This window comes from Pelodiscus sinensis, chromosome 11 (genome assembly GCF_052426305.1).
Source record: "Pelodiscus sinensis isolate ZL-2025 chromosome 11, ASM5242630v1, whole genome shotgun sequence".
Classification (NCBI taxonomy): domain Eukaryota; kingdom Metazoa; phylum Chordata; order Testudines; family Trionychidae; genus Pelodiscus; species Pelodiscus sinensis.
Window position 1 is genome coordinate 23,976,150 of NC_143062.1, and position 15,381 is coordinate 23,991,530.

Below are 15,381 nucleotides of genomic sequence, written 5' to 3' on the forward strand. Positions count from 1 at the left end.
TATTATAACTATTTAAAACTGTGAAAAACATTATACTAATCCATCACTAAAAACAACAAACTTTAATGAATTTGGAAAAAAAACTGGAGATAACTGCAGTTCCAACAGACGTTGCCGATGGCAGAGAAGGAACTGAAGAAACAGTTGGCTGCATATGCGCAGTACTGGCACCGCATGTGCCGTCTGCTCCGCATGCACAGCCTACCAGAGGGCATTGTTGCCAAAAATCTTTGACTAGGCAGTGCCCAGACACTTAAGGTGGAGCATCCAATGGAAGACTCCTTGAAGAAGAACTGCATTATTTGTTTTCCTTAGAGCACCAACTGATGGAACCAGGAGACTACATGAGGATCTCAGCTTCCATTTAAAAAAAAAAAAAAAAAAAAAAGATTCTTGCCTTCTTGTTTGCAAATTCCAGCTTGAAAATTTAAAGTAAAGTACCCTAATCCTCAGCAACCAGAAGGCAATAAAAATAACACAAAATAAGTTAGAATCATAGAGCTGGAAGAGACCTCAGGAAGTCATCAAGTCCAGCCCCCTGCCCAAGGCAGGACCAATCCCAACTAAATCAACCCAGCCAGGGCCTTGTGAAGCCGAGACTTAAAAACCTCTAGGGATGGAGATTCCACCACCTCCCTAGGTAACCCATTCCAGTGCTTCACCACTCTCCTAGTGAAATAGTTTTTTCTAATATCCAACCTAGACCTCCCCCACTGTAACTTGAGACCATTGCTCCTTGTTCTGCCATCTGTCACTACTGAGAACAGACTTTCTCCATCTTCTTTGGAACCTCCCTTCAGGAAGTTGAAGGCGGCTATCAATTCCCCCCTCACTCTTCTCTTCTGCAGACTAAACAAACCCAAATCCCTCAGTCTCTCCTCACAGGTCATGTGCTCTAGCCCCCTAATCATTTTGGTTGCCCTCTGCTGGACCGTCTCCAATGTGTCCACATCCTTTCTATAGTGGGGGGCCCAGAACTGGACATAATATTTCAGATGTGGCCTCACCAGGGCCGAACAAAGGGGAATAATCACTTCTCTAGATCTGCTGGCAATGCTCCTCCTAATGCAACCTAATATGCCATTAGCCTTCTTGGCTACAAGGGCACACTGTTGACTCATATCCAGCTTGTCATACACTGCAAGCCACTTGATTTGAACCCTGATTCAATCTTTGAACATTTGGGGTTGACAGTAGTGAAACCCTGGGAACAACTGCCAAAGTAGTCAGTGAATACTGACCTCCATCACATGACAAGACCATCTTGCACCCCGTTCCATGTACTGTGATTGATTCCAGGAAATAAAGAACATGTCTGTGTGCCACCCTTATTACAGATAGGAAACCTGGGGGGGAAGGCAACCTTCAAGGAGTAAATCTGTATACGAATGTTTGAGAGAATAATAAAGTTTGAAAGAATGAAGGACAGTGTGGGACAGAGAATTACAGTGAAGTTTCCTGGCTCTAAAGGTTACTCTGTCTTCCCCTCTCCTATGATCCATCTTGGCAGAACTGAGCTCTTGTGGGGAAGGAGGGGACAAAGAGGTGGTAGGTACAGGAGATTCTGAGCATCAGGAGCTAAGCACTTTGGAGAAGAAGGCAGAGAGCATAAATTAGGAGAAGAGTGAGCCTGTATTTGAGTAAGCAGGCAGGGAGAATTAGGGATCTGGAAAAGTCTGGATATTTGCAAGGAAAAAGTGAGTAAAGAATTTTGAGAGAGTAAGGGGTTGGTATCCTGGAAGACGGAGCTAAGAAAAGAGAACACGGGAGTTCTGACAAGCAGTTCTGGGTGGGGTGGAAATGAGGGATAGGGAAGGAAGAGGATATGGGTGCAGAAGAAAAGAGACATGGATAGTGTAGGAATCTGATGAAAAGAGAACAAGTTAAAAGGCTTTGGAAACAAGTGTCAGGTGAGAGAGTAAAGATGAGGAAGAAGTGATGAGGCTTTGGGATAGTAAGAAAAGAAGATATGGGAGGAAAGGTCAGAAAGGCTAGTGGGTATAGTGGGGAGGATGCAGAAAGTGATGGGCTATGGGAGAAAGGAGAGATTGGGAAGGAGGACAGTGAGTGTTACGGGAAGAGAGAATGAGGGGATTTGGGGTAGAGAATAGGGCAACATGAAAGGTTTTGGTAGGGAAGGAGCATAATAAGAGAAACAAAGGGTTAATGGGGAAGAAGAGACTGCTGCTGAACAAACATTAATTTGGCAAGTGCTGCTGGGGAAAATTTACACTGATGGGAGCCTCCTGAGTGTAGAGACTCAGTGTTATAGTGGAGGGTGTTTCTCTCCATCCTTCCCCCACACCACTTCTAAGCTTTATTATTTAAAACAAACATTCTATATTATTTCAGAACAAATACTTTTTAAATGAATATATTTAAATTTACTAGTAAACATTCTAAAGTTCAAAATTGTAATAAAAACTACTGTTTAATCATGTGGACTTCAGCCATTCAGTTTTGTCCCTTTTTCCTTCAAAAGGATCCCAATTTTTGGGACAACCCCAGATGAGGGTATATTCAGAAAAGAAGAAAGAATTGTGTCCCTTGGAGCTGAAAAACAGTCTGAGCATCATACTCCCTTCAGAATGCTCTTTCAATAGGATTACAAACTCAGCAATGAACAGTTAAAGTGCTCATTACAAATATCTTGTATGTAAAAAACATTCTTCTCAATTCTTTTTCAGTGGAAACACAGCATCTTTCCTAGCATCCAAAGGAGCCAAAAAATAGGATCTTTCTGACATCAACTGCAGAAAAATTGTCAGAATACCTGCGACTCTGGGTGCTCCCGCCTATCAAACAGAGAATGGATTTGGGCATTTGCAGAGGAATTAACATTTATTTTGCACCTTTAGGGCCCACTTTTTGTTGTAAAATCCTCACAAGTGCATCATGTCAATTTGACTATTTTTAATTGATTTTATTCAATGTTAAGTATTGAAAATGATCATCCCAACAAAACACAGTATCCTACTTTCTAATATGCTATAATCAATGAATTACTGCAAAAATGCTGGACAATGGTCTTATATCAACTTATGTGTGGACTCCCAGATGGGAATCAACATCAGTTCTGCATAAAATAGCATTATTTGGGACATTACCATGAGTATAACTTTTTTATCATTAGACATATAGGATAATGACAATCTAAGCTAAGAATTATCCATTAAAAAGGCAAGCACTCTATTTACTTCAGCATTAACATTCTGTAGTTACTCACTTATAATAGAAAAGGCAAAAAGGAGGACCATAATTTGCACTTCCTGTACAATACAGAATATGCCATCATTATTGTATTCAGGATGGTTTGCCATCTCACAATTTTATCGTGACTCATAATATTTGGGGCTTTTTTCTTAAAGACCCGACTCATGTATTTATATAAGTAAGTGAAGATCTCTGCTTTTATTTAAATATTCTAGCCCTTATGGTTGTGGAGACGTTAGAAATTGTTACCCATAAATGGTCAAAAGCCAGAAGGCAAATAAAGATCCAGATCATTTCTCTTTTTAAATCTCATAGTTTTAAAAACAATCTAATGATTTCTGAATGCCTGAATTGTAATTGCTGAATGTGTGATATTGGCAATGCTGTATATCAAACCAAGCATTCAAGCTTTGTCATAATACTCTTCTCCTTTAGGCTACTTTCTGAGTTGCCTCCAGAGTGAAAATGTTTTAATGATATAGGTAGGCAATATGGACAAGTAACATTCAACAGAAAAAATATTTTGTCAAGGTTCGTATGAAAGGCGGATTTCAATTATTTCATTAGAGACAGGCTATTAATTTTTCTTGTGCCGGATTAGTTCAGTACACATGGAACTATGTAATGAATGTATTCCTCAGTATTCAACAAGGGAATACTTGGTTTTAATCAGCCCATTGTATCTGAGTTTCTTCATCCTTCCAGCAGGTTGCAAAAAGCCCAATAATGTACAGATCCAAAAAAATTGGCAGAGACAATAATTAAAAGAACAGTGAATTATACAGAAAAAGAGATTGACATGTAAACCCAGAAGCCCTGTTAAAAAGAGCTAATATAAAAATATACCTTTCATTAATATTCATATAGCCACTCAGCTTTGACAGCAATTAGTATACCCAAGTTTGGCAAATCACACACATGGTTTTGGGAAAGGAATAATAGCTTTGTAATGCAAGAATTTCTCATCCAAAAAATGAGTAATATTCAGCAGTGCAGCTGTGTGATGAAGAGTCATTTTATCTTTTAGGGTGGATGATAAGGTTGTTTTCGGGTTTGTGCCATTTATAATACTGCATCATATGGCAAGTATGCAGCATAAAAACATAGGGCTTATTCAAGCTTCCTTACACCAGATTTACATCACTTTAACTTCACAGACCTTGATGAAGCCATTCCAAATTTACATAAATATCCAACCAAAAGCAAGTACTTGGCATGTATTATTATCTGTGACAGAACCTGTAGAGTGTGTGTGTCTGTGTGTCTCTCTTCCGCTCTAATTCTTTATTAATAAATTTATGTACCAGCCCTACTAACTCTTGCTCATCTGAGTAGCATCATGAAAGAACTATACACAGGAGTAAGGGTTTGCAGGATCAGGCCTCTGAAGTTATCTAATTGCTAAAGCTAACAAAGGTTTCCTAAAATATAACCTAATCTGTTCTAACAACTAAAATACTACAATGCATTGATTGTACAACTTTTTTTCCTGTATGCTATTTAACTGACATGCCTTAGAAAGTAGTCAAATTATCCTTAGAAAACTTCACTGAGCAGAGCTTGTCTGTTTTTTGAAGGGAACTACCAAGAACAGTAACATGAGTGTGAGGAAGGGAACCATCGAAGTGAAGGTTAATACAAGGAAAAAGTGTTTACCATGTTTTAGCAGAATATGAAATTCTATGATTAAAGGAAAAGTCCACTAATTTCTGTCTGATCTACTTTCTACTATCTGCAAAACCAGTGGATCTGCTTGCTCACTACAAATCACTCATCTTTTTAATACAGGGATTGTTTATTGGGGAAATAGGTGAAAAGGGTTTGGAAGAAGATGAATCATGTTCTTTCTGGAGACAAAAACTATTTTTATGCCTTTCCCGGAATGCCGTTCTCACACAGGTGAAATTGCAGGCCTTAGTTATTCACCAAGGAGAGGTATTACTCAAAATGCAAAAATGCATGTGTAGTTTACTATAAATAAGATATTTGCAACAGCTAATGTTATCTAAATTTATTTTGGAAGAGATCTATGACTTGTGTTATACAGGAGGCCAGACTAGGATAACAACGATCCCTTCTGACCCTGAAATCAAGGAATCAAAAAGGACTCTTATAGGTCTATAAATATTTGGGAATGGGTGAGGGGGAGAGAAATACGGATTACTCCTTGCTTTACACCAAAATACATTCTAAAGTAAAAGCTACAACTCATTTCTTGTTTTAATGTTAATAGATAGTAAGTGAGCTCAAACGAAATAATTGCGCATTGGCAAGCATGCAAGTCCATACCTTCATCTCTATAACTGTCTGAAGAGCTTTTGTCTTTGCTGGTTCAGGCTGAAGTTGGGTTCTTCTGTGTAGTTCCTGTGGAGGAACGCGATAAAAATAAGCTTGACGACTCATATTTCCATTATTTTGTTTCTCAAATATAGTACAGTCCACAGCAAATTAAAAGTCTTTTCAGAAGTGCACAAGTCCAAATGCTACAGGTGCATCTTTCTTATGATTCCTCTAGCATCACTGCAGTCTCTATCTTATATTACAGTCAGCGTTGTCGGCACATGCGCTATTTCTGAAACCTCTATCAATAATTAATGACAACTGTGACAAAGCCAGCAAGTAATTTCTTAATCCAAACATAACACTGCTGCTTTTGCCCAGACATCAAATCATAATTTATTCAATTATAGTACACTGTGTTGCTAATTCAAAAAGTAAAGCAAATAAATGTCAATTTAAATCTTTTACTAAACTTCTCTTTAGAGTTTTTCTACCAATATTTGAAGCAAGCAATTTAAATCCATTAAATTCAAATTTGACATTTTAAGAATAGTAATTATGTAATGCGTTGATGCAGCACCATCTACAGTAACTTTTGCATTCCAGTTTTCATGTATTCGCAGCATGGTATTTTTCACAGTTTAATATATAGGTAATAAGGATATAGACATTATGATTGCTACACACAGATATACAATTAAACAAAAGTAAACAGTATCAGCCACTCTTGAAAGTTGAAGATGGGGGGGAGGTAAGATATTGACTACAGTGACAACTGTGTGTAGAAACCATTAATAGAAAAATAAGTATTGATTCTGATGCTGATGTGAATGTTTCTTACATGCTGTATGTGATAGTTAAATTCTATGATTTTCAATATGTATTTATTCTACAATCAGTCTCTGTCAGTGTCTCATTCACACACATGTACACAGAACAAAAGGGGTTTCAGATAGGTACTCGAGGGTTCTCATAGGATCTTCTGGAATTCAGAATCACCTGTGTAAGGGCTATTTATTGCTTCTGGCCCTTTCAGACACACTAACCTAAATGAAAATTTCCCACAAAGAGTTTCAGAGCTATGAAGAGGGAGATGTCTAAAATAACACTAATGGGTTCAGAATTAGCTTACATGAAGGATTACTTGCAGAATTAGTGAGAACTGAACTATGGAGAGTCGCTATCTCCTGCAAGTCCAGACTTGTCCATTCCCAATCTTATTCACATCTATAAAGCTTAATTTCTGCAGAGCTACATCTTCAAGAATGGAGTGCAAATGATATTGTGGATGTGTCATCTTCCCTCCTGCCCTCTTTCTTCATCCAGATCTGGCAGATTATCATTCCCATCTTGTTGGGTTTCCTTACTTTCTGGTAAAACCTTAAGGCTGTGTCTACACTGGCATGAATTTCCGGAACTGCTTAAAACGGAATACTATTCCGTTTTCAGTTTTTCCGGAAAAGGAGCGTCTACATTGGCAGGCTGCTTTTCCGGAAAAGCCCTTTTTCCGGAAAAGCGTCTGTGGCCAGGAAAAGCCCTTTTTCCGGAAAAGCGTCTGTGGCCAATGTAGACGCGCTTTTCCGGAAAAGAGCCCCAATCGCCATTTTCACGATCAGGGCTTTTTTCCAGAAAAGACTACTGGGCTGTCTACACTGGCCCTTTTCCGGAACAGTGTTCCGGAATAAGGACTTATGCCTGAGCAGGAGCAGAATAGTTTTTCCAGAATAGTGGCTGATTTTGTACAGTAGAGCGTCGTTGCTTTTCCGGAAATTCAAGGGCCAGTGTAGACAGCTCACAGCTTATTCCGGAAAAGCGGCTGATTTTCCGGAATAAGTGGCCCAGTGTAGACACAGCCTATGGATTTATTTCTGGTGAGACCTTAAGGATCCCTCTCTCTCTCTCTCCTTTTTTTTGGGGGGGGGAGGGGTTGGAAGCTGCTGCCCAAAGAGCAGTTGCAGTAAGCACATTATATTTATTATCTCACCTTCCCAATACCACTCTAGCACATTTGTTAGTCTCATCCACCCATTACACACACTTGTCTTTTAAGGTACATCTACACTGCTATTAAAGACCTATGGCATGGCCACAGTTGGCCTGGCTCATTTGATACAAGCTTGTGGGGCTATAAAATTGAAGTGTACACATTCGGGCTCACACTTGTGCCTGAGCTCTGAGACCCCAGACTCAGTGCCTCACCAGTTTTTATTACATGGTAGACCTACCCTTAAAAGTTAAGCTTTGTGACGGTGTTGTAATTTATCATATCTTTACACACAATGGAACCCAACCCAGTTGCAGTTTTTAGTTTCTCTCACAATATATCTGTAGTCCCCTTATTAAAGGTGCCTCTGCTTATTTTCTGGGAAGATCCTGTGTGCCGCGATCCAGCCTTGCAGACTACAATTCCCATGAGCCCTTGGGAAAAACAAGACGGAAGTGACTCTTTGTGAGGGAGATCTAGAATCTCTCCATGTGCATGAGAAGAGAGGCCTAGCAGTCTGGGACTCTGCCCTTGGATTTTGAAACAGAAGGAGAGCCAGGCTGCTGTGGAGGAGTTTGATCCAGTCCAGGGGCTGTTAGAATGCAGCTACAGACTGGGACTAGATGCCTTTGGAACTGGGATCTAGCAGGCTGCTTCTGATAGGCACAGCATGAGGCTGTAAGTAATTGGGCCTTTTTGGAAAAGTGCTGCCTGGAACAGAGCTGCTGCCTAGCTTGGACCCTCATACACACTTTCTACAGAGAATCTCCACTACAGCTGCAGTTCTTCAAGTGCGCCCACACAAGCAAGAGTCTGAGATTCTGAGTCCAGGGGTGTGCACACTCTGGAGTGGGATCAATATTGGCAATGCAAATGCTAGATATATAAGTTCCAATTATTGTTGTGCACTTTATTAATACTGTTCATTGTTAATCCATTAAACCCTGTTTATTTAAGTAAAGATTGTTTATTTTAATGTAATCTATTAGATGTATACGATTTCTAGTTGTTGTTCTGGAATTAGATCCAGATTATAGCTGGAATGAGTATATTCTGGAGGCTCTCAAGGCACATCAGTAAGTGTGTATAAGACCAGCCAGGTGGAGGCACCACCATTGTACATTCTTTATAAGCAAGGGACTGCAGCACGGGGGTGGGTAAGTTTTCCCCAACCAAACAACATCATCACTGGGGTACTCAGGATCTCCTTTTTATGTCAAGACCATCAGGTGCCCTGGCACACCTGTGCGTGTGACCTGCTCCCAAGTAACCCGGGGAGGAAAAAGGGGGTTACATATCTATTAAATAAAAATAACTAGTTTGGCTCAAAATATTACATCAATTACTACATTACTTTCTAACATCTCTAAAAACACATTCTGAAGAATTCAGGATTTAATATTTTAAATATCTATACAAACAACTAAAAAAAAAGGAAAGCAAATTAATTCTGAGTAAGGGCACGTCTATACTTAGCGCATGATTGACGCTTTGGAGGTCTATCTTGTAGCATTAGATTTAGCAGGTCTAATACAGACCCACAAATCAAATGCTGAGTTGCAGCCCCTACGGCAACTAGTACTCCTCCTTTTGCAAGGAGTGAGGGAAGCTGACAGAAGCATTTGCTCCCATCGGCCTTCCGTTATGTGGACACCACCAATGCCTGGCTTATGGTAAACTGATTCCAGCTATACATTTTGCATAGCTGGAGTTGTGTACTTTAAGCAGATTAGGTCTTCATGAGCAAATTAGTATTTGTAAGTGAGCAAAAATAAATTAAACAGCAACTAAATGATTGCATACAAAGGAAGATGCCAAAAGTTAATTCAATAAAAGCTCTTATACAGAAGAAAAAATATTTAGCAAAAAGGAGCTCAACTCTTCCAATAAAAGTTTTAAGATAAACGCACTTTCTATCAGAAGCCTAGCTAATTGTATTTCTTAACCCTGCTATCCCTGTATCCCTATGTCTAGACTGGCATGATTTTCCGGAAATGCTTTTAACGGAAAAGTTTTCCGTTAAAAGCATTTTCGGAACAGAGCGTCTAGATTGGCACAGACGCTTTTCCGCAAAAAAGCTCCAATCACCATTTTCGCAATCGGGGCTTTTTTGCGGAAAACAAATCTCAGCTGTCTACACTGGCCCTTTTGAACAAAAGTTTTGGGCAAAAAGTGACTTTTGCCCGAACAGGAGCAGCATAAGATTTCCGCAAAAAGCACTGATTTCTTACAGTAGGAAGTCAGTGCTTTTACAGAAATTCAAGCGGCCAGTGTAGACAGCTGGCAAGTTTTTCCGGAAAAGCGGCTGAATTTCCGGAAAAACTGGCCAGTCTAGACACAGCCTAGAAGACCATAAATCAGCAATCTGCATTTATATAACATGAATGAACACAATAAATCAGTAAATTTTCCCAATCTTAATTGGTCAAAGAGTCATTTTATACTTAAGGTATGGAGGATAAGTAGTATGTGGCAAGACTAAATATCATAACATGCAGTTCTGTTCATGTTTATAGTCACTTTGTGTGACCTGTGGAATAGCCTAGTATTAAAGTTACAGGTAGGCCATTCGTATACTGAAAACTGCAAATCATATTGTCCTGTATCATCTTATTGTTTCCTTGAAATCTCATTCTGTCTGTATCTATTTGTTGTCTCTTCTTGCATACTTTGTGACACTTTTTGTTGTGGTGTATGTAAAGTGCTTAGCATAAACGGGCCCTAGTCGGTGACTTCTAAGTGCCGGGACAATAAAACAACAAATAATGATACATACTTCTTGATAATCATATAGGAGTTGGATTTATTCTGTGACCTGGTCTATACTAGACCAGACAGGTAGGTTTAAGGTACACAACTCCAACAATACAAAATGTCTGGGTGGAGTCAAGTTACCTTAAGCCAAGCTGTGGCAACTTCCACACAGCAGAAGGCCAATAGGCACACAAGCTTCCCTTACTCCTCGCAGAACAAAGAGTACCAGACTCCAGCTGGGGTCTACCCTTAGCCTTCGATTTATGAGTCTACATTACACCCACTAAATTGAACAATAAATTGAACACTAAAAGATCGACCCTCTGGAGGTCAGTCTTCTCCCTAGTGTAGACATTTCCCAACTGACTTGTCTTATTTTACCCCTTCCCATAAACCCCATACTCCACAGAAGAAGGGCATGATAATCCAAATGAACCATTTAAAAATCCTTGTGGCTGCAGAATCCTACTGACCAATGTTATATAATACATCATGCTGCAATTTTACCATGACCAGAAATTGAACTGGCCATCAGGGCTTTGGTAAATTAGAGTAGCATGTAGAGCTGCAAACAGTAGATTGTTGAAAATCTGTTTGTTAAAAGACACACTGCATTTTTTAGAAGTTTAAAACTGCCATTTTTGGCCCACTGTGGTGCATGGCACCAGTGAATTTCTAATACAAATCCTAAACATGTTTTTGAAAGGTGCATTTAGAATAATGCAATTGGTGAATGCCCATTTACCTTTTCTGTTTTGAACATTTAGCACATAATTGATTTTTTCAAAAGAAAGAAAAAAAACCTTTACAAGTCACCTTCAATGAGGCATTCTCTCAATCACTAACTGATTCTCTCAGCATACAGCTAAAAATGAAAAATGAATTAAATGTCACCCTCACAATGGATTTAAACACTAAGTAAATGTCCTAGATTTGTCATTTTTTTCTCCTATGGAAATTCTGGAAAAAAATAAAACTGGCCAATCAACCCACTATCTGATCAACAAAAATTATTGCTAATTTTATACTGTTCCCAGAGGGCATATAAAGTTAGTAGACATATGAACAGAATTCCATATATTACCTTAGGGAAACAAACCAGAGTTTCCACCTCTTTGGCCAAAAATGAATAGACTGATGATGCTGAGTATTCTTCAATGTCTAACATGGCATAAAGCCTCTCTCATAATACTTTTCCTGTTAGCTTTATGAATCAATCTGTTGCAGACTGACTTAAAAGCTTTTCTTCTCTATCCCTGCTGGTAAAATGCAGCAGAATTTGGGATTCCGGAGAAGATCAAAAAATTATTCCCCATTATTATTTTGTGTGGGTTTTTGTCCAATAAGTTTCAAACATTTGGGGATTTCACAAGGCTCAATTCTTGATGTTGTTCTGTGTATATTTGTTTCTATAGGGAAATTGATTCAGAAACTAGTTGATATGACTTTGTGTATAATATATTGTTTTTCTAACTGAGATCATCTAAGGGGCTTTATAAATTGACTAAATGGTTACCTAAGAGACGTTCTGAACATGTAATTACTATAATATAGTATATAAAGAAGCCACATTTTTGTCAATTATGTCTTTTTTTGGATTGATGCTGTTTCTGTGTTTTGAAATTGCTGTTAGTAAATAGACCAGAAAATCTTCCATAACTTTTAAAAATAAGGTAATTTTTTATCCTGAAATTTTTACTTACATTACTAAATCTTTAAATTATCCCTGTCATCAACAAAGCTTTCCCAAATAATCTTTTGAGGCATGTTCAGTTATTAATTTATGTTTTCACTAGAAGATTTACCCAGTTTTGCCAGGTCCTTAGGGCAGGGGGCCAGCAGTGTGTCGGGGGTGCTGGATTCAGGACAGGGCTTTGGTGTCATGGGAGGATGGGTGCAGGATGCTGGGGTCAGAAGGTTGAGAGTGAGGATTGGAGGGAGAGGAGGGGTTCAGAGCAAGGGGTCCCATCCAGCACAAGCCTAAACCTACTTCCCCGGCCACCAGGGGCCTTTTTTCCTCCCTCCAGCTCTGGCACTGTGGCCTAGGGCTGGGAGGGGGGGGGGGGGAAGGGTTTAGGGCAAGGGGATTACTTATTTGGTGTGCTGGGAGGCAAGATGACAGAGCCCCTAGTCCTGCTGGCCACTCACTTGATGTTACAGCTGGCCCCAGTGGACACTCTGCAGGGTAACTCTCCCCTGCAGGCTCACTGCCCCCCAGTGGCCACTCTCATACTGCATCCCTCCAAACAGCAGCCCCAACTTTTGTATGTTATGGAAAACAATCTTTTCCTCAGGGCTTCCATTGTCCTGGCACAATCAAACTCTGGCCTTGTTTTAAGTTAGGGTAAGAGGAAGCTGCATACCAATTTGGTGGCCTTAGCTTTTACTGTTTAGGGGGGGTTCTTGAACAAATGGACTCACACAGACAGATACACTCTAAAACATATATATTATATCCCATCTGTAATCGGTCTTGTTGGAATGCCTAGATCTTTCAGATTGTACATAAAAAGTAATCTAACCATAATTCTGCAGACTGAAAAACAGAGATACCATCATGTCTGGTCATTATGTTGATAAGCATGGCAAAAATAGATAGGGTATGTCTACACTACAGCACTAATTCGAATTAATTTAGTTTGAATTAGTTAATTCGAACTAAGCTAATTCGAATTAGCGCATCTAGACTTAAAAACTAGTTTGAATTAGCATTTTGCTAATTTGAACTAGCACGTGCACACTGATTGGACGCTGGGTCGCATTTAAGGGCAGCAGAAACCGGTTCCGGCAGGGCATCAGGTCAGTAGTTGCTTTGTGTGGCTGCTGTCTGAAGCTATCTGAGGCTCGTGCTTAAAGGGACCCCCCCCGGACAGCTGGTTCGCAGTTTCCCCGCTTGCTTGCCTACCTCACCGAGGGACAGCAAAGAGTTTTTCTCTGCGCCTGCCTGTGTTGGTGGTTCCCTTTGAGGACACCGCCGCAGTTGGCAACATGGAGCCAGAGCTCGCCCTGGGCTTTCTGGCACAGTTTTTGGACTTGCTGCTGCAAGCCTGCCAATAATGGTGCACGTCAGCCCCCTACCTCTCCACCTGGCCTCCTCGGGGGCCGTGGAGGAGCTGCAGCAGTGCCCAGACGCCAGCGTACCCCGCCGCATCTGGACACCAGCAGCGACTGGTGGGACCGCATCGTCCTGGAGCGCTGGGGAGACAGACAGTGGACCGAGAACTTCAGGATGAAGAGGGACACCTTCCTGGAGCTCTGCGAGTGGCTCGCCCCTGCTCTGCAGCAACAGGACACTCGCATGAGGCTCACCATCCCCCTCCAGAAGGTGGTCCGCCTTGCCGACCCGGACGCCGTCATCCGGGGGTTCGGTGCCCTCGGCTTCCCCAACTGCAGGGGGGCCATCGACGGGACGCACATCCCCATCCATGCCCCGGAACACCAGGCCTCCCAGTACATCAACAGGAAGAGGTACTTCTCCGTGCTCCTGCAGGCTGTGTGTGACCACCGGGGCCAGTTCATGGACATTAATGTGGGCTGGTCCAGCAAGGCACATGACGCCAGGGTGTTCCGCTACTCCTCGGTCTGCCAGAGGCTGCACGCCGGGACCTTTTTCCTTGACCGCCACATCAGGACATGCCCGTGTGCCTAGTGGGGAATGCGGCCTACACCTCAACCCCTTCCGCCAGGCCTTCAATGCAAGGCACACCAGGGCCCGCATTGTGGTGGAGGGGGGCCTTCGGACAATTGAAAGCACAATTTAGGTGCCTCCTCACCCGCCTCGACCTCACCAAGCACAATATCCCTCCAGTGGTGGCAGCATGTTGTGTGCTGCACAATTTGTGTGAGCAGAAGGGGGAGGCTTTCCTGCCAGCCTGGATGGCTGAGGGTGACTGCATGGCTGGCCAGTACGCTCAGCCCCACACCGCCGCCATCCGGGAGGCCCAGCAGGGGGCCATCCGGATCCGGGAAGCCCTGCGGGAGAGCTTCCAAGTGGATGAGGAGAACTGAACTCTCCCTGCGTGCCCCACTGGGGCCTTCTTCCACCCTCCTGTCCTTCCCCTTTCCCCTCCCTAACCCCCCTTCCTAATGTCAAATAAACACACCTGTTTTGACAACCAAAATCTCTTTTATTTTACATAACTGTGGTCGGGGTCGGAGAAATGAGGATGGGAGAGGGGAGGGGGAAACTTGGGAGGAGGGAGCTAGAAGGGGGAGGAAGGGAAGAGAAATCTCAGGCTTGGGGGGTCCTGCTGGCTCTCTCGTCTCGCAGCACTGCAGGTGAGGAGGTGTCAGGGGGAGTGGGTGTGGAGGGTGGGGCAGGAGGGATGGGGGGTGCGGAGGAAGCAGGAGGGGGAGCAGAGGTGGGAGGAGCGAGAGCTGGGACGGCCGCAGGGGCCGGAGCAGGAGGAGGCAGGAACCTGTCCACCAAGGTCTGTAGGTGGCCTCTGAGGGCCTTCTCCTCCAGCGCCTCCAAACTCCACTGCCACAGCTGCAGGTCCTCCCGGACCCAGTGGTCCTGGGTGCGGAGCTGGTGCTCTAGGAGCTGCAGGTGCCGCTGCTGGTACTCCTCCTGGTTCCTGATGCGCCTGCTGGCCCGGGTGCGGGTGGCTGTTGCAGGCGAGGTGGTGTGCCCCGCAGTCCCAGGTGCTGCGGCTGTGGACGGCGTGAGCCCCCAGGAAGTGGTCCGGGGCCTCAAAGTGGAGGCAGGACTCCGGATCGGCCCCTGGCTGGCAGGCCCTGGAGTAGGATTGCCACAGTTCCTTAATTTTGCAGCGGACCTGCTCCCGGGTCCGCCTGTGGCCTCTGGTGGCCAGGCTGGCAGCCATGCAGCTGTAGACGGCCGCGTTCCTGTGGCTAGTGCGGAGATCGTGGACGTTGGAGGCTTCCCCCAAACCTCAATGAGGTCCACGATCTCCGCACTTGACCAGGTGGGCGCCCGCCTCTTGTGGCCCTGGGCAGGCTCCTGGGAGCCGCCAGCCTGGTCCTGGGAGGAGGGGAAGGGCTGGGTGGCATCGGGTGGCTGGCTCATCCTGTGCCAGGTGCAGGGTCGGGCTGGGTGCTGGCAGGCTTGCAACTGGCACAAGCACTGTAGCCAGACCATGCCCCTTTAAGGGCTCCGGGGCCGGGAGAGGGGGAAGAAGAGTTTTCCT

The 15,381-nt window shown here is 43.1% G+C and overlaps 1 protein-coding gene across 8 annotated transcripts in view; it reads right to left on the reverse strand.

Annotated features, from left to right (window-relative positions):
- Window positions 1–15,381, reverse strand: part of ERC2 (ELKS/RAB6-interacting/CAST family member 2) — a 1,139,467-nt gene that overhangs the window by 830,548 nt on the left and 293,538 nt on the right. For all 8 annotated transcript variants that reach the window (XR_016350432.1, XM_075938891.2, XM_075938890.2 and 5 more), the window contains exon 5: window positions 5,503–5,577. Coding sequence is in view for 7 of the 8 variants with exons in the window: in XM_075938891.2 (XP_075795006.2) it covers window positions 5,503–5,577 (75 nt within the window). In the remaining variant the exon portion in view is untranslated. The remainder of the gene's footprint in view (window positions 1–5,502; window positions 5,578–15,381) is intronic.